Below are 18,442 nucleotides of genomic sequence, written 5' to 3'. Positions count from 1 at the left end.
GCTAGATCAGCATGAATCATGAAGTGAACACACACGGATAATGAAGTGACATGCACCAAATTTAATGCGATGCGTGCAGATCAGAATTGCTTTAAGATCCATGCAAGCTAGATCAACACGAATCTCAAAGCAAACACACACATATATTGGAGTGACACGCACATATCTTAATACGATGTGCACATATCGGACGTTGAGGAACTCTTAGGATTCAAATTTGCATCCGGGTTTTATGCTTTTTAATAAAGGGTAAAATGGATATTTTATAAATATAGAATGAGTTTTAATATAAAACAATAAAATGGGTAAATTTGTGAGTTTTTGAAGTTTAGAGAGGAAAATACATATTTTCAAAGTTTAGTGGGGAAAATACGCAATTTTGAAGTTTTTGAGAGGTATATGTGCAATTCCCCCTGATTTAATGTTATATTGATATAAGGATTTTATCATTGCGTGTTATAACATGAATTTTTAAAAACTGTTTATGTTAAAAGATTCTTTGTTGTGCCATCATTTGATTTTTGTAGAATTTTTCGATTTCTTGATATTCTATTTTACGATTCATGATTTTCTAGTGTCCTGTCGAAAGTAATTTCTTAGTTATCAATTTCATTACCTTCTTAGTTATCAATTTCATCTGATTAATTCCAACAATAAGCATGTTTTCAGGTTGCAATATTAAGGGTTTCTCCGAACAATACAGTTTTTTTTTTTTTGGTCTAGATATCCTGATTGACAGATTCAAATCAGCTGAAATCCCAGATACATGAACAGTAATCCTGAAATTCCTGGAATTCCGAATCCAACCGTTAAACTGTTTCAAGATGCGTGCACAGAAAAAATTAGACGGATGGATTCGGAATTTCAGGGTTACTGTTCATGCATTCGGATTTCAACTTATTTGAATTTTGCAACTTGGTTTCTTTTGCATGGGAAATGGTTTGTAAAGGATTATGTTAATTCTCAAAGGTGTTTTAGTTTAGAATTGTTCAAGTTATTAGTTGAGAGGTCAGAATTAATCACAGTTCACAGATGATTGTAAAATTTTTGTTTGAGTGTTAATGAGCCCCCAAAAGTAATTTGATTACTTTATCTGTATGATTAGCAATGTTTCTTAATATATATTTCAAAAAGTGGCTTCAATAAATTTTAGATTTTAAGTTTTATATATTTTTTTATTTGCTTGTATTTTCACATCTTGCTAGAGGGTAATTTTTCAAATTTTAGTGTACTATTGCTTTTAGCCAATTTTACATGAACATAATATTTATTACAATATTGATTAATATAAATCGTTAAAAATATCCTCAAGGTTCTAAAATCAAATTTTAAATATTCAACATCCAATTTTTTTGTTTAATATTTCAAACTTTCAAATTACATCCATTTGTGGTCTGTACAAAACATGCTGGGCACTACAAAGAATCTCACATCAATATCATGCTTGATATATATTTGTGAAAAATGTTATATTAAATAAAAAGATAGTTAGACTGAGAGAAGTAACTGAGGAGGGGGGAGATGGATTTGGATCCCCTAAAGTAACTCAAAAATTAAGATTAGATTCAAATTGTCCAATTAGAATCCGAACTAATATAATCCGAGGTGCAATGTACATGATCACTTTAATATTTGTGTCAAAATAGATCGGACAGTTCATATATAAACTTAAAATTTGAGTTACTTTAGAGAATCAAAATTTTGGAGAAGGGGCGGAAAGAGAATACGTATCCTCCTAGATACAATGCCTTCGCAACTGAGCGATTGGAATTCGACTCCTATTTAGATAGAGAGACTTCACTTTTAAATTTGTGTCCAAACGATTGGAATTCAACGCCTAACTTGATATAGAGAGTTTATTTTGAGATTTGTGTCTGATTAAAATTGACGATTCAGATCTCATTCTACTCATTCAGGTATTGCATTTGGATCTCGTGGAAAGGAGGGTATGCATTTGGACAAGGGCGGATCTACATTCACTCGTACAGATACTAAACCACTATGTGATTTTTAAATTTTAGTTATGTGTATTAAAATTTAATTAAATTGAATTGTTTTAGAACTTTTTATCTAACCTAGCTCCCCTCGTGAAATATGATATGTCTACTTGAGTTCTAGTTGTTAGAGCTTAGTTTGTAGCTGTAAAAAGTTTGAATTCAATTCTCACCAACAACATATTGTTTATTTAGGAACCAAAAAAAAAAATATATATATTGTTTATTTTAATTTTTAGTATCTCATAACTCATATCATGAATTTCTAGTTCTGTGTTTGGAGATTACAAGTTAAATTTGTCAAAGCTAACAAAATATTGTAAAGGCAGGTAGGCTCATCGTTTGCAAAGAAATCTGATCCAAGTCTTCGTGCATCCATGACTCCATCGAGTCTTCAACACAATTGCCTAGTAAAATTAGTCTCCATCCTGAATTCTTGCGCAAGTCAACTAGTTAAGTCTCCAACGAATATGAAATAAATCTTACTGCATTTGTTACCATGATGTACACTTCCAGTATTATTTAATTGCTAGTTTTTTTTTTTTATTCAAAGCTAGCGTTGTATTCAGTGACGGAGCCGAGATTTTTAATCATGAGCGTCAAATAAAAATATTTCTTAATAACTTTTTTTAAGTGATACTAAAATTTTATATTATTAAAAGTAGTTCTAAAATTTTAGCAAGTTCAAGAATCTATCTTTAATTTAGTGACAAAGACACATATAACTCACATGTGAGAGATTATGAGTTTAAAACTCACAAAGTGGAAAAATTGTCTATAATATACATAGAAATTTAAAAGTGTATTAGGTGATTTGACCTTTAATTCTTAAATAAATATATATATTTAGCAAGCTTAATTAAACACACTCACGCGGCTCGTGTGTTGTAGCTAAATTCCACCAAATTTTACATAATTTGATAAATCTAAATGGTGATCCAATTTTTTTTTTGGTAAAAAGATCGTAGGCATTTGCATTGATTCAAAAAGATACAAGCAGTTGTTACATGATAGTAGACAACAAGTGTCTTTAAAAGCTTTCAGCTGTAAAAACAAATAAAAAACACACATGGATATGTGCATCCCGTAGATACAAATTTGATAATCTTTGCTTGATTGGAATCATAGAAGCCTAATGATTGTTTCCTCTGTACGCTTATTTGTCTTGTTTTTTCTGGCAGACTAAACCGAAGTACAGTCGAGAAGGCACTAGATCAAACCAGATTGAAAATTGAATCAATCAAATCGAGACAGTCACCATTCAGAGGAATGTGCAGCTGAGAAGACACTGAATCAAATCAAACTGAAAACTAAATCAACTGAACCGGAACAGAGAGGAACAGTCACACAAGGAATTGGCATAAGAGCATGATCATGCATTCATGCGCCTCAACCTCCAATATATTGATGAAGTATTCAAATCTTGGACCATTAAAGGGATGGAAGCTCCGAGCCTAGCATGGCCCATTGTTGAAATATAAAACAATTAGTCACAGCCCAATAGTTGACTTTGATGCAACAGGCTCGGTTTAGTCTGATTTAAAGCAAAACTTGAACTGAGACATAATACTTTGGGGGTTAAGTTCGAGTAGAACTACGGGTGTTCTTAAGCTCACCAAGGTGCTCGGTGAGTTTAACTCCAAAATTTATTAGATTAATTTTAAATAATAAATTTAAACTATTGAAACTGATTTATTTTATAAGTGATTATTTAAATATAAAGTTTTTAGAATTTTATATTAATTTTGTATAAAGTCGAGTAGTTAAAAGGTGTTAAAAAAAATAATGCACTAAAATTAATTTATAAACATTTTAATTTTGACAGCTCGATTTTATACTAAAATAATTCGAAAACTTAAAATCTATGCATGTAAATTCATCACTTGTGAAGTAGATGAATTTCAACGGTATAAATTTGTCGTTTGATACCGATATAATATATTTTTGAGTTAAGTTCATCAAACACCTTAGTAAGCTTAAGAACACTAGTTTTATTGTTAAGTTCTATTCAAAACAAAAATTATCCTCCTAAATCAATTCGATTTTTCTTTGGACAGATTTTTTTTTAAAAAAAAAAAAAAAAAAAGGTTCTCTGTACCCTATCGCTTAAAATTTATGTGAATACTTTTTAAACTCGCATTTGTATTTTATCACTCTTGCTAGCCGTATTGCACGCAACTTTTTTATTAAAAATAATTCTCATGCTCTTCGAAAAAAAAAAGAAAAAGATTCTCAAGCAATTTTGTAAAGTGGGTGAGTCGTGTCTTTTCAGTTGCATGAGAAGCAATGACAGTGACACAGGAATTTCAATTGCGAGAATATAAATAGAGAATGGGATATGAGAGAGGAATGGAATATGACATAATTTGCAAAAAGAGAATAGAAGAAGGATTGAAATGGAATAAAAAAAGGGAAGAAATACACTGTTTAATGAAATTCATGAGTCAATATTTAGAAAAAATAAAAAAACGGAAGCTTTGCTGCTGATGCATTGACGTGCGTTTGTACACGTTTTTAATTATTTAAGCCATGTTAAGATATCACATTATAAAACACTTATAAGTAATTTTTCACTTATATTTTTATATTTTGATAAATTTATTGGTACAAAATTTAAATAAATACATAAAAAATACATCAAATAAATTTATTCCACGTTTGTTCGTATTTTTTAATTAGTTCAGACCACACTACAATTCTAAATTTACAAATACTTACATATAATCTCCTTCAGCATAAATTTTATACACTGAATAATATGCATAAAAGTTCTAATAGAGAACATTTAGGATGTGTGTGTTTGTTCGTAGTTTTATTCGTTGAGGTTTGATCCTAAATTTACCAACTGCAACTCATGTCCTTAATATGTTTCAAAATTTATTTGTGCAAACAAATCAAAGATCCAATTAACTTGGAATTCAAGAAATTAAATCGGTAAATGTCATAAATTAGGGTATGTTTGGATTTATTTGAAATTTTAATAAAATTAATTTTTGTAAATTTCATAAATCCGAAGTGGTTTGGTTTTGGAACATTTATAATATTTTGGTATTTTTCGCGGCATTGTGGCAATTTGATGTTCTCTGTTAACAATTTTTGTTTGCTGAAAATTTGATGGATCCTTGCACTAATTAATCTCTGTGCAATTATTATTAGGAAAATAGCTGCGAATTTTATAATCAAAACAAGCCGTCTTTTTTATATTTGATAGTAACAACACTGTACACAAAAATAAATCCTGTAAATATTATCAGTAGTTTTTAAACTTTAATATTCTCACACAGAAAGAGATTGTATATTCTTAAACATTTAATATTGACATAATAGTTTTAAACAAAAAAAGTGTAAAATTAATAAATTTTTATGCCATATATGGAATATTCTGTGGACTACTACTAAATAAAATGCTCCATTGTCATGGTAACTTTATAGTCAAGTCCTCAACTAAAATATCTATTAATATCGTGTTTACTAAAATTACGAGCACGTTTTTATTAGATGAAAACGTTGTTGTAAAATGTTTAAATTGTTCGGGCGTATTGGTACAGAATGAGGTTATGCGCCGTAGCTCCTCCCCTTGGCCTTGTTAACGAAACACACTCCACGCGACCCCTAAATCTCTCTTCCCAGTTCCCACCATCAATCGATCACATCAGCTTTTCGGCTCTGCCTTTCAACAATCGAATCGCTAAACAACTGCATCTGAAGAAGAAGCAATCACTCAGACTGTAAGGAAGGAAGAATCGGCGTAATTCGGACGGCGAATCTCTTGCGATTCATGAAGCGTTCTTTCGCGCGAAATTATTGGATCCTGAGCTGCCGATAGATTTTCCGACCAAAGCTCAGACACCTCTGACGGTGAGTGGTTCGCCATTTTATTAATAGCAGAAAGTATCTTAGTTCATAGTTTTAACCTTTAAACCAGCACGTCTGTTAAAGTTAGTATTCTGGCTATTATACAGTAACTGTAGTAAAAATTGAGGAGTCCATATCTACTGACAAAGCTGTGATGGGCACACATCCTGATCCATCTGACTCAATCGAATGCGCACGACTTCTTGCTGACTTCTCAGCTGGGAGTGTCTGAGATTCGTGTGAGATTTGAAACGGATGGTCTGAATTATGTGCTTAGTATGGTAGGATTGCAACTATAGCAGCAGATGCGAGTTCAAAATTGAGTATAACTACTGTATTTGTTGGATGTTAATTATCTGTTTGATCCACATAAAATTTTAATTTCAAATACTCTTTACTTTCCCGAAATTATTTGTAGCTTTCGCCATCTTTATCACCTAAATTTTTTAGCTTGCGCCATCTTTTGCCACATAAAAGCAATAGATGCTATTGCCTCACATCATTCTATGTAGTGTATTTCATTAGCATTCTTAAGTCAACATTGGAGTGATATTAGTGTACCACCTACTGTTTAGTATGGTTCAAAAGAAATTCCTTGTCATGTCAGGTAGCCACTAGTAGTTCATGTCTTGTTCAGAAAAATACCAGCTGGTACAACAAATCTATAGTTCACAACTTCACATGTATAAGTCTAACAATATTAAGAGTAATTCTATTGAATATGAATTGAAAGATTCAGATTGGACCAGGGACATCTCCATGTTCCCTACTAAAGAGGATCCAGATCCAGCATGGCTGCTGGAAATTTTGTTCTGTTACTTTCCATTGTTAGTCCAATTTGAATCTGTTACTATTACTGAGCTTCTTATTGGGTACACATGAAGTGCAGCCCTTAGGAAAAGTCAATTACGATGATACAAATGGACACAGTAAAACCATCAGTATATAATTGGTTTGTTTACTGTCTTGCCCTTCTGTGAACTACCAAAAGTTCACATTTCCTCTGGAATTATATTTGGAACATCTCTTCTGTCCATGAATTTTTTTTTTGAAACAAAAAGATGTACTGTTTGTTGTTTGTTTGTCATGTGTCCTGAACTCGGAAGGGAAGGGATGTGTTAATAATCAACTTCATTAAGCAGATGTGACAATAGATATCAACATTAGATGAAACTAAAAGACAGTTTTTTTTTATTCTTTATCATTGATAGTTTTAATGTCAACTTTAGTGTAATTTGAGAATCGCTATCACAAATCAAGTGCTGGTAAAAACAAAACTGTTAAATTTTAAATTCACTTAATGGATGACCAATCCCTTTTCAAATTGCACCAAATGTGATAGATGGCCTATCTAAATCGTAGAGTATCTATACATTGTTTTTTTTAAATTTTGATAAGCTATGTATCGGTTGTGAAATAAGCTTATTGCAAATATATCCTATCCTAATTCAGGATTGGAATAATCCTCTTTTATTTTAAAACCCTATTAAGATAGGAATAGGAAGGCATTCTGTTATCTTTTCTGAAATCTGGTTATATTTTGCATAACCCAAAGTTCAATCTGGATAACCTCTCTAAAATTCGAAAAACAAATATGATTGCCTTTGTTATGTTTCTCTAAGTTTGGAGTTGGAATTTATCCCATTTATTATTGCCAATGATCGTCTTAGGAGCATTCAAACACTATTATTGTAAGAATATTGTGATAACATGGGGCCCAACTTGAACCCTATTGCTCAATAATACACCCTTTTCTTCTGTTTCTCTTTGAGAAAGTTTTCTGATCGTTTACTTTGGTACAGTTGTTGGAAGAAAAATATTTAGGGATGTTTGACAACTCTAATTCAACAAAAATAGTGATGCATTAGTTCCTCTCGTAGTCAAACAAAAATATTAAAACTGAGAAGCGGTAACTTTTTTATACAACTTCTTGTCGTTTATATGCTCACTAATCACACAGTATTCTTAGTTCCGAACCTGTTTAATTTTGGGTTTTGTTAATTTTTACATCTGTCATAGGAAATAGGCACGGATGGTACAAACCAGGCAGAAGAGAGGGAAAGAGACAGATAAAGAGAATGCTGATTCTCCCTCTAAAGACCCCAAACCCTCTTCCACTCAGGTATACTCTTCATGCACAGCCATGCAATGGAACTTACACCCACATATAGTCCCCCGCATTCCAGGATTACTATCTGTGGTTTTGTTTTAGCTAAATTGGCAAAATAGTGGGCGGCAAATATTGGTTCCTTTTGCCGGCAATACCATACTAGCCGCATTAAGTGCTTGTTGTTTATTATTCAAATTCAATCCTTGTTTTCTTGACAAACAATAGTTCATTATTTCATATGGCCCCCTGGTAAACATGTACCTATCCTTCTTTTCTAACAACCAATAGCTCGTCATCTTATATGCCCGTGGTAAACATGTAAACGTCCAAGGTGCTGCTTAGAAGATTTTGGATACTGTTAAGAGGTGTGTGGAAATTTAGAAAACTTACCCCAAATAGGGGTTATTGAATATTTTCAGAAGTTGGTTCAACCAGATATTGTTGAAAAAGAACATGCTATACTCTGAAAATTTAGAAATATATCATAACTGCCCAAAACAACAAATGTCATGCATACCCTTCGGAATAGTATCATTTACATTCTTGTGTTTGCTAATTTGCTTCAATTTCTTGAGTTGTTATTATTTTCTCTCTACCTTGTATAAGTGAGTTTTTTTTTTTCCTGAAGAGTTGTACAAGTGAGTGTTAAACAAGGATATATTGTATTTTATGAAGTGGAGGGATCCACTTACAACATTTGTAAGTTACAACATCTTACGACAATTCGATTTTGTGATTTTTAAACTCTAAACAGTCGATCCAAACCGTTCAACATGATCTCTATATTAAAATGTGCTTCTATATCAAATTATATATATATTTTTTTGACTTTTTTGACTATTTATTAAGTATTTTACAAAACTGTTGTTTTTAGACACATCTAGACCACTGAAAAACAACAGTTTTGTAAAATACTTAATGAATAGTAAAAAAAAAAAAATCTAAAATTTTATCTCCAAGCACATTTTAATATAGATATTATCTTGAAAGGTTTGGATTGACTATTTGAACTTCTAAAATCGCAAAACTGAACTGTTGTAAGATGTTGTAACTTATAAATGTTGTAAGTGGATTCCTCCTCTTTTATGAAATAGAAGGGAAGTGGGGATCACTTTACAATGGTTAATTTGACAATCTCGGCAATAAATTTTCAAAAAAAAAAATTCAAATAATATTGAAAATTTAAAATTGAAATAATGTTGAAAATTTAAAAATAGCTTTCTAGGTTATTAGGCATTTTGATAGCCTAACAATCTAATGTCATGCAATTTCAGTATTACTTGATGATGCAATTTCAAGTCATTTGATGTATGGTGAAACATACATCAAATGTAATTATATTTTACAGACATGATATGTGGATAATATAGATCATGCCTATAATGTTAGATTTCAATTTAAACATCAGTTTGAAGATTGTCAAAATAAAGGATTGTTAAGTGATCCCTCCTCAAGTTGTATAAAAGAAGGGCAAGGAGTATGGATAATATATAAAATATTTGGCATAGTTTTCTGGGGAAAACAAGTATTTAAAGTTTGGGGGCTATTTATCATTTTATAATTTATGAGGTTCTAGGTGCATGTATGAAAGTTTCCTATATTACCATAGATATATGCTTATCCATCCTAATATTTAATTTGAGCAACTACATTTCTTATTATATCAGAGCCAACCAGCTGCTACCCCTGCCTTGGCTTATGCCGACTGGGCCTCATATCAGGTTCAAAAATTTAAAAACTTAGACTTAAAACCATTTAAACTTTTTTCCATTATTCTTGGCAAAAATATATATGAAAATCTGAACATATTTGAGGGGAATGGAGGCAAACTGCTTTTACTTGTACAATGTTGTTGGCACTTTATTGTGTTAGACATTATTATTGTGGGCTACTGTAAATAGTACCCAATTTTAGCTCATTTGTATACATGTGCAGTATGTCTTGTTGTTTGAGACTAATGCCCACCTGGCTTATTCTTAAAACAATGTTAAGTCATATATATTTTTTTTTTTTGAGAAACTTGACAGTGGCTGTCAAGCGTGTTAAGTCATAACTATTACAAGCCTTTCTTTATCCTCAAGCTCTAAACTACAATCAGAATCTCCAGCTAGCTTTTGTATAGTGCTCAACCTTTCCAAGTTGTTATAAAATGATTTAAATGAACTAATATATAGAAAATAGGGGCAAATCAGTCACATTTATTTATCTAGTCTTGATTAGGTGTCAGTTGCAAACTATCCAGAAAAAAGTGTGTTGCTGGCTGTGTAGGAAAGGGTTGTGCGTGTGCGGGGGGGGGGGGGGTTATTTGCAGAAAGCTCTCTTGTTGTTGTATGTATGACATTTTGAATGTACAAATACAATAGGCATATTACAATCCCGCTGCTGGTACAAATGTGGCCACACCCGGCTTTCCTCCTCAGATTGCATCCAGTCCTCAGGGCCACCCTCCTTATATGTGGGGTCCACAGGTATTATTGACTGATACTTGAACCATTTTTGTTAAATCGTGTAAGTTTTATTGTTACTTTTAGTTATAACTGTGTTTGCTTTATCAGATGGCTCCTTACGGGACCCCGTATGTTATGTATTCACATGGAGGAGTATACCCATATCCACCTGTTCAGCCGGTATTTTTATTTATTTATTTATTTATTATGTATGCTTAAGTTTTTAAGAATAGTTCCGTGTGTACCCCTTGAAAATGAGAAACTTCCATGAAAATCCTACAAGATGAGAAATAGTATGCAAACTGCTGCAAAGCACAAAAATATTTGCTATACCTTTTTCTGGACTTGTCTGCTAGTTCGGTGCACTGCTATTCCTTCCTGATCTTTTATTTCTGTAGAACATGGGAAGACAAGTTAGGATGTGGTTTTGGTACTCCTCAGAAACTTGGGGAGTTAAGATGTGATATTTACTGTTGACATGAGAGGTTTTTCTCATTTTTCTTATTGTCGTTCATGTTGCTCTAGAATGCCAGGATTGGCATTCCCTGTAAATACTACAAGACCAAATATAACTTTACAAAAAGGGAAATGTCTATAGAAAAATGAGAAGATATTCTATCTAGATCTACTTTCTGCTTTAACTTCAAATGGTTTCCGAAATGCTTCCTTCTGTTTGTCTCAATGAATGATGTCTGTGAGGCTTCCATGTTTTAGATTAGCCAATGAAATATTTATTGCCTTGCTGGTGCATTTGTGAAATATCTGTTGTAATGAAACTTCTCTTCACTTGTTTTTGTCAGGGCTCTGTGCAGTACAATCCTTATCCTACACAATCTCCAAACGGCACTACGGAAGCTTCAGTAAGCAGCATTTAATTTTTCTCTGTGTGCGCATGTATTAGGGAGTGAGGAGGGTTGTATTTTCATTTTATTTCTCTATCGAATAATGCTATGCGTCCTTTGTTTGAGCAGGGAAAGTCGAATAAAAGTAAATCTGAGAAAAAATTGAAAGGAAAGAAGAAGTCAGAATCCTCTTCCAATGGCACCTCTTCACAAAGGTACTTATATTTTCTATATCATGGCATGTTCAGCATGTTCAGCCCGTAAACCCATGGAGAAATTTGTTGATTTCTGGTTCTTTTTCAACCTTGTTGGGGTTTAGTATTGTATGCAGAACATAATAAGATAATAAGAACTAAACATCAAGTTTCTGTGAAAATAAGATAAACGAAGCATACCTTTTTGTTGATTTCCGGTTCTTTTCAACCTTGTTGGGGTCAAGTATTGTATGTAGAACATATTAAGATAATAAGAACTAAACAACAAGTTTTGGAAAAAAATAAGATAAATGAGCAATGAAGCATACCCTATATTTTTAACTACGTTGTACATAATAAGCATATCTTCAATTCTTATCATGTATTCACTAGGTGCAATGCACTTTTTTTTAATTTTATACTCTTTACTTAGCTCAATTTAAATCTATTTTTGTGGTCTGAAGCATACCTTTTTGTTTGTCTAAATTACTTATATAACAATAGCGGTGAGAGCGGAAGTGATGATTCTTCGGAAGGAAGCAGCTCAAGTACTAACAAGGTTTTTTTTTTTGCACATTTCTTAACATGATGATTTGAGTAAAGGTTCACTAATTAACAAAAAGTACATCTCATAATATATTGTATGAATTATAAGTATAACAATCTGCCAAAAGGCCATATATTTTCAATTATTGCACTAAATCACCTACTTTGCCCTTAGTTTTAACAACATTGTACAATAATTGGATTTATATTTTATTTGTTGTTATTTTAAATACTACAAATAAGCATAAACCATAAAATTGTTTAATTTTGAAAATTTAATGTTGTTACTATTTCATAGTTAGTGATATTGTTTGAGCAGAAGAACTGAAGTCTCTAAAGGCTAATTGCTAGTTCTTTTGCAATTTAAGGATGATTCATGATTTTAGCAAATTTCTACTGTAATGGTTTAAAGCTAACTCAAAGTATTCATCCTTTGCAGGCTATGAGCTCGGGGAAAGGTATGTTTCAATTCGCCTGCACAAGCTAACGCAAATACAAACGTATGCATTTGAAATTTATTGAAAAAATGGTAATGAAGTGTTACGTGGTTCCCTGTTTTTGAATGCCTAAGATTTACAATTTACTGTTGTTGGTTTGAAAAAGAATACACTGGAGCATTTATTAAGATTTAGTATTCCATGCCTAATTAGTCTTCTCTTGCAAATTTCAAAAATATTTTTTTTGTAGTCTTGCCATGATTTAGAATCAACAAATTACATAATTACGGGTAACTTTTTTATAAGATTTCTTTTCAAAACCAAATTAAACATACTGGTGTTGAGGCACTATTTTCCCTCATGACTTTTTGAAAGAATCGGGTACGTTTGGATGACACGGGAATAGCTCCAACCCAGGAATAGTAGCTATTCCTAGCGAGCTATTCTTTGTTTTTCACGTTTGGATGAAAAAAAAGCTATTCTCAACACAAGGAATAGCTCGGATTAGCTGCTATTCCGCTATTCCTTAGAAATGTTGGGTTAGTAGCTATTCCGAAATGTCGGGTTAGTAGCTATTCCAAGTTATTCTTTGTTTCATCCAAACGCACCTAGGACTTGTACTGATAATGATCCTCTCATACATGATGATTTTGTTTCCGAGTTATTCTTTGTTTCCATGTTTAAAATACATCTGTTCATCACTTCAATTTTGTTTCCTGATAATGATCCTCTCATATACTGCAAAGAATTTTGTCTAAATTACTTATATATGAGAGGATCATTATCAGGAAACAAAATTGAAGTGATGAACAGATGTATTTTAAACATGGAAAGGACTTGTACTGGAAGAATTATTTAGATCAAATTAATATACTGCAAAGTGTCATGTAAATTATGCAAAACAAGAAATATCCTCCATACCCCGACAACATAATTAAGTTATGAACCATCTTGTATGCCTATATGTGACAATATCTCTCAATGCACCTCCTTACTATGCATGCTCTACTTTTGCAAGGAAAAAAGATCTGCTAGGGAGAAGAGTATCACTTTAACTATTTAGAATTAAGAAGGGTATATTAGATTCTTTTAGTTTTGTAAGGAAAAGCAATCTGTTAGAGAAAAGAGGATCACTATAATATTTAAGAATTAGAGGGGCATATTAGACTCTTCTAGTTTGCAAAGCTGGATATGATGATTGCTGATACTATAAATAACACAGAGATGAGTCAGAAAGGGAGTGAAAGTGGAGGAAGAGGCAGGAAGAAATCAAACAGCTCTACCCCGACTTCAGCACTGCAGCAACAGCAACAGATGGTGGTGAGTCCAGCAATGCCACCATTCTGGGCCATCCCCCCTGGCGGATATGCTACTCCTGGAGCTGCTAGCGGCACGCCGGCTGACTACTGGGCAGCTGCAGCTGCAGCTGCTGCTCCTGCCACTCCTATAACCATGACAGTCAAGGCTCCTACTCCTCGACGAAGTCTGGTCCAGACGGACCCCAACCCCCAGGTACTATTTGTTGAAACCATTTTCCCATCTTTCATTGTGTGTTGCTGGCCTTAATTACTATGTTATGGGAATTCCATGGTTTTTTTTCTTGCTTAAGGTCATAATTGATTATTTGCATGTTCTTTCCGCTTTAACGAACTATGTAATAATATTAGTTGTATTAACTTGGACACAGTGGCGGAACTATGTGTTGGTCAGGGGTGATTTAGCCACCCTTATAAATTAGAAATTAGCACTTTAATCTTTATATTTTATAATTTATATAAGTACTTGTACATTTTAGCCCCCCTTGTAAAATTAAATTATATTACAATAACTTATTTCGTCTCCCCAATCTTAATTTTCTAGTTCCGCCCCTGCTTGGACACTTATATGAATATGTCTAGAAGGCTTGTGTACTAGGAGTTCATTTGTTATTTATATCGTTGTATTTGTTATATAGTTTTCTGTGATAATAATAGGACGAAAGAGAACAGAAGAGGCAAAAAAGGAAACAGTCTAACCGTGAATCAGCACGCCGATCCCGCTTGAAAAAACAGGTATAATATAATAATACATAATTTGTCCTCAACAAGTTCTTGAAGCCCATCAGAATTTCTGGACAGCATTTTCATTATGCAGTTAAAGACAATGTGAACGAACTACCTCCAAATAATTTCATGTCACATATTTTATTGAAAACAATCTTGAAATTAGTTGGAGAAAGAGTAATTGACAGAAGTGCAGGATCAATTATTAAATCTGGTCATCCTACTAAGGTTATATAATTTTCTGTGGCAAGGCTGAGTGGGAGCTTGTGGCCAAGAATGCAGCTGACCTGAAGCAGGAGAACGAATCACTGAAAGAGGAGTTGAAACGGCTTCAAGATGAGTGTGATAAGTTAAACTCGGAAAATGCCTCCCTCAAGGTACTTCGAAATTTTTCACTTTCACTCGTGGTGCTTTCTGTTAGCTAAAGGGGATCTTTTGCACAGCATCTTAAGATACTATCCTTGGCAATTTGCACCCAATATTTTTCACATTTATGGCTGACGTTTAACGACTTATTTGTTTCATTTGCAAGTGGTACCACTATATATTTATAGCAAATGTTAAGTTAGGCAAAAGAAAAAAGATTTAATTGCTCTTTGACTTTTCAGCTCAACTCAAATCTTCATAACTGGTTTACAAATAGTTGGAGCTTTTCCTCCTTTTTAGTTTAATTTGAATTTAAATGGTAATACTTGCTTACTTGCAGTTATATTGCCAATATTTAAAAGGATAACAAATTCATCTGATTAATCTGATGTTTCAGTGTCATTTCCAAAAACAGCAAGAACATTAGGTACTATATCTTATCTGTTAACTGCAAATGCTGCAATACATTAGGTTTGGCTTGCTGAGAGCTCATGTCAACTCGAAAAATTAGGTTTAACTTAGAAGCGGCATTAATATTGCAACTCATCGGCTTTTGTTGTCCCTCAAAAAGATAATTCTCTGAATTTAATGAACTTAAACAAAATATTAAATTTGTATGCATGCAGGAGAAAGTTAATGAAAGCAATCATGAGTTGTAGTGCTCTATGCCAACAGTATTAAGCTCTACCTAGGAAGTGGTAAAATTTTGTTTATTAATTGTTGATATCTTTTGCATCCTGTGATTTATGGTTGTAATCCTGACCAGTAGGTCCCTGCATAAGTTCTGGCCACAATGGTACCTGGCTTTATGCACTGGTAACTGAAATGTTAGTTTAAGCCTCATTTAACCAAATTAACCACAAAACAGATGGGCTAAAAGTATGCTCCAAATAGCACAGGATTACAGGTGTCATATGGATTTGCTGTCACCTGTACTAGATCGGTTGGTTTTTGAATTCTGGCGTATATACCCAAACCTATAGGATTTTGTATCAGATAATAGTGTCTATCTTTCTTTCTGTCTATTTGTAAACTCTTTATAATGATAATCTATTCTATATTATTTAAATGTATAGATTTTCTGAGTGGAAGAGATGAAACATAATTAGGGTTTTTTAGAGAACCAGATAACCTAATTAATCAACGGCTGCTAATGGATTTCTAATCAAGGGAGCAAGCAAAATTTTAGAACGAATGCTTCAACATTTTCTTTGTATTGATCTGTGTTTTTGGTTTCTGCTTATTCATTAATTTTACTTTTCTATTAGGTTTGTGTTTGAAGTACTAATGATAGTTTTAGATAAAGGAATTAGATTTTGTTTTGGAAATTGTGGCTTGGGATGCAGTAGCATCTAGCATTATGACTAATCCATAAAATATACACATTGGTAGTATTGATAATGCTTGTTGTATATTAGAGACTTGCAAAGATTGTTTCCTGTAAAAGTGTAAAGTCTCTCTGATGAATGCTGAGGAGATTAGGCCTTTGTATTTAGCCGATCTTGAGGTTCACGCTGCACGTTTCTTTTACTGAGGAAGGCTTAATGCATTTACAATTAGAGGTTTGCTAATTTTAGTTTATGATTTGATTTGTTCTAGGCTCGTTAGGAATTTGTGTGGCAATTATTATTTGAATTTCTTACTAATAATTTGTTTGCTCCGAAATTTTGGTTTTGTAATTCTTATCCTTGGTACGATTTTCCCTCCACGCTGTGCAAGTTAAGAATTTGGCTAGTTTTGCCAAGCCTATGAGTAATACAAATTTCGGGGAATTTCATGTGTGCCCCTAAAAAATTGAAAATTACGTATTATCCCTTCTAAAATTCATAATATCATATTTACCCTTCAAAATTTTAAAAAACTCACAAATTTACCCATTTTAATATTTTTTTTTATTAAAGCTCGTATTAAATTATGAAGTACCCACTTTTACCTTTTATTAAATTTTTTTAAAAAATTAGCATGTTTTAGAAAAATGTGATTCTATTTCTGAGGTCATTAGTTATTTCTTTACTTCTGATGCTTATACGGTGCTATTTAGATATATGATTGTGTAAGTATCAAGTACAGAAATGACTTGCTCTTGGGAACTAATCAAGTAGAATGACACTTTTTTGAAACATGCTACTAATTTTTTTTTAATAAAGGGTAAAATAAATATTTTATAAATTTAAATTGAGTTTTTATAGAAAAGACACTAACATGGGTAAATTGAGTTTTTGAAGTTTAGAAGGGTACATTTGATATTATGAATCTTAGAGGGAGATTTGTAATTTCCAAGTTTTTGAGGGGTATACATGAAATCCCCCCTACAAATTAATGGTTTCCACAGTTTAATTGTCATTAATTCATACAATTTTGCTAAGGTCTATCAAAACAAATATACTCACCAACTTGAGAGAATATTTAAACGCGTAAATGTTGATTCATTTTTTTTGAAATTCTCTTTGCCATTTTTCTTTTCTTCTCTTACCCATTGAGCTATCCCTGCAAACTAATAATAGGCGACCGAAAACATACATGCTGGGTATTATTGTACCGGGAGATTCCAAACAAAGTTTTATCTTAAATAAAACGCAGTGAGATTCTTTCTAGCTTTATTATGTAACTTCTCAAGGCGGAAGGTTTGGCGAGAAAAATCTGAACAAATCCCATGTTATATATATTTTTTTTTGGTATATGTCAGGTTGTAGAAAAAATCGAGGTAGGGGTGTCCAATGGGCAGACCAGAGTATGAGTCAGATAGAGACATCTTTGTATTCGCAGTTTCCCACCCATATAAAGTTAGTTTAACCATAAACTATTGGGTAAATTTCGTTGTAGGTCACTAAACTTTGTTACTTGTTACAAATTGGTCACTCAAGTTTGATTTGTTTCTTTTTAGTCACTCAATTTTGTTATTTGTTCCAATCAAGTCTCTCAATACTTTTTCATCCAAAATCTCAACGGAATATTCCTATTCCGTCCAAAATATTAACGGAATATACTAATTCCATCCAAAATATTAACATAATGAATATATTCTATCCAAAATACTAACGGAATAAGCATATTCCGTTAAGATTTTAGATGAAAAAGTATAGAGAGACTTGATTGAGACAAATAACAAAGTTGAGTGACTAAAAATGGACAAATCAAACTTGAGTGACTAATTCGTGATAAATAACAAAGTTTAGTGACCCATGACGAAATTTACCCTAAACTATTCTTTTTCTTATTCGTTAAGTATTAGTCTTAGTCATAAGTTAAAATTAACGGGTAATGAACAAATAATAAAAAAAAGTATTGAATAGCTTATATAATCTAACTTTAGAGAACAAACAAATAAATATATTAACACCCCATGTACGTAATATCATAAAATATAGATAAAGAAGAGTTGAGCTATTGTATTTCACGAAATAAAGGGCGTGTTGTAATTCATGTTCATATTTTTGTTTGTAAAGTCTAAAAGATCAATCCGAACAGTTCAACACGATCTCTATAATAAAATGTGTCTGGATACCAAATTTATATTTTTTAAAATTTCTTTACTACTTTTTAATATATATTCAAAATCATTGTTTTCATAAAATCATGGCCTGTGAAAAACATCATTTTTAAAATTCT

At 32.4% G+C, this 18,442-nt stretch overlaps 1 protein-coding gene and 1 long non-coding RNA gene across 6 annotated transcripts; one reads left to right on the top strand and one right to left on the bottom strand.

Annotated features, from left to right (window-relative positions):
* Positions 1-5,527: 5,527 nt before the first annotated feature.
* On the top strand, positions 5,528-16,401 carry LOC144556790 (bZIP transcription factor 1-A-like). Of its 5 annotated transcripts, none has more exons than XR_013512500.1 (14): positions 5,529-5,852; positions 7,869-7,971; positions 9,627-9,680; positions 10,323-10,427; positions 10,515-10,586; positions 11,207-11,266; positions 11,378-11,463; positions 11,947-12,001; positions 12,428-12,446; positions 13,648-13,937; positions 14,380-14,476; positions 14,719-14,844; positions 15,460-15,531; positions 15,910-16,401. XR_013512500.1 is itself a non-coding variant. In XM_078305232.1 (14 exons), exons 2-13 carry the CDS (start codon positions 7,882-7,884, stop codon positions 15,490-15,492), a joined length of 1,068 nt encoding a protein of 355 aa, XP_078161358.1. In that variant the 5' UTR covers positions 5,532-5,852; positions 7,869-7,881; the 3' UTR covers positions 15,493-15,531; positions 15,910-16,401. The 5 variants fall into 5 exon arrangements, 4 of the variants coding, with proteins under 4 accessions (XP_078161362.1, XP_078161360.1, XP_078161359.1 ...); XM_078305232.1 differs by having other exon boundaries at positions 5,532-5,852; positions 14,399-14,476; XM_078305233.1 differs by lacking the exon at positions 9,627-9,680 and having other exon boundaries at positions 5,531-5,852; positions 14,399-14,476.
* LOC144556791 (uncharacterized) lies at positions 6,320-7,497 on the bottom strand. The gene is made up of 2 exons (XR_013512501.1): positions 7,024-7,497; positions 6,320-6,978 (listed from the first exon to the last, which is right to left on the bottom strand). It is a non-coding gene; the product is annotated as an uncharacterized LOC144556791 (long non-coding RNA).
* Positions 16,402-18,442: the final 2,041 nt, after the last annotated feature.

This window comes from Carex rostrata, chromosome 7 (assembly GCF_964058835.1).
Source record: "Carex rostrata chromosome 7, lpCarRost1.2, whole genome shotgun sequence".
NCBI lineage: Eukaryota > Viridiplantae > Streptophyta > Magnoliopsida > Poales > Cyperaceae > Carex > Carex rostrata.
The sequence above is the reverse complement of the archived record's forward strand: the minus strand, read 5'-3'. Positions and strand labels throughout refer to the sequence as shown.

Bases quoted from the DNA above. Each gene is read 5' to 3' on its own strand.
- LOC144556790 (XM_078305232.1), top strand. From the start codon at position 7,882: ATGGTACAAACCAGGCAGAAGAGAGGGAAAGAGACAGATAAAGAGAAT. The intron at 9,681-10,322 runs GTTCAAAAATTT...CAAATACAATAG, and splicing joins CCGACTGGGCCTCATATCAG to GCATATTACAATCCCGCTGC. The intron at 11,464-11,946 runs GTACTTATATTT...ATATAACAATAG, and splicing joins AATGGCACCTCTTCACAAAG to CGGTGAGAGCGGAAGTGATG.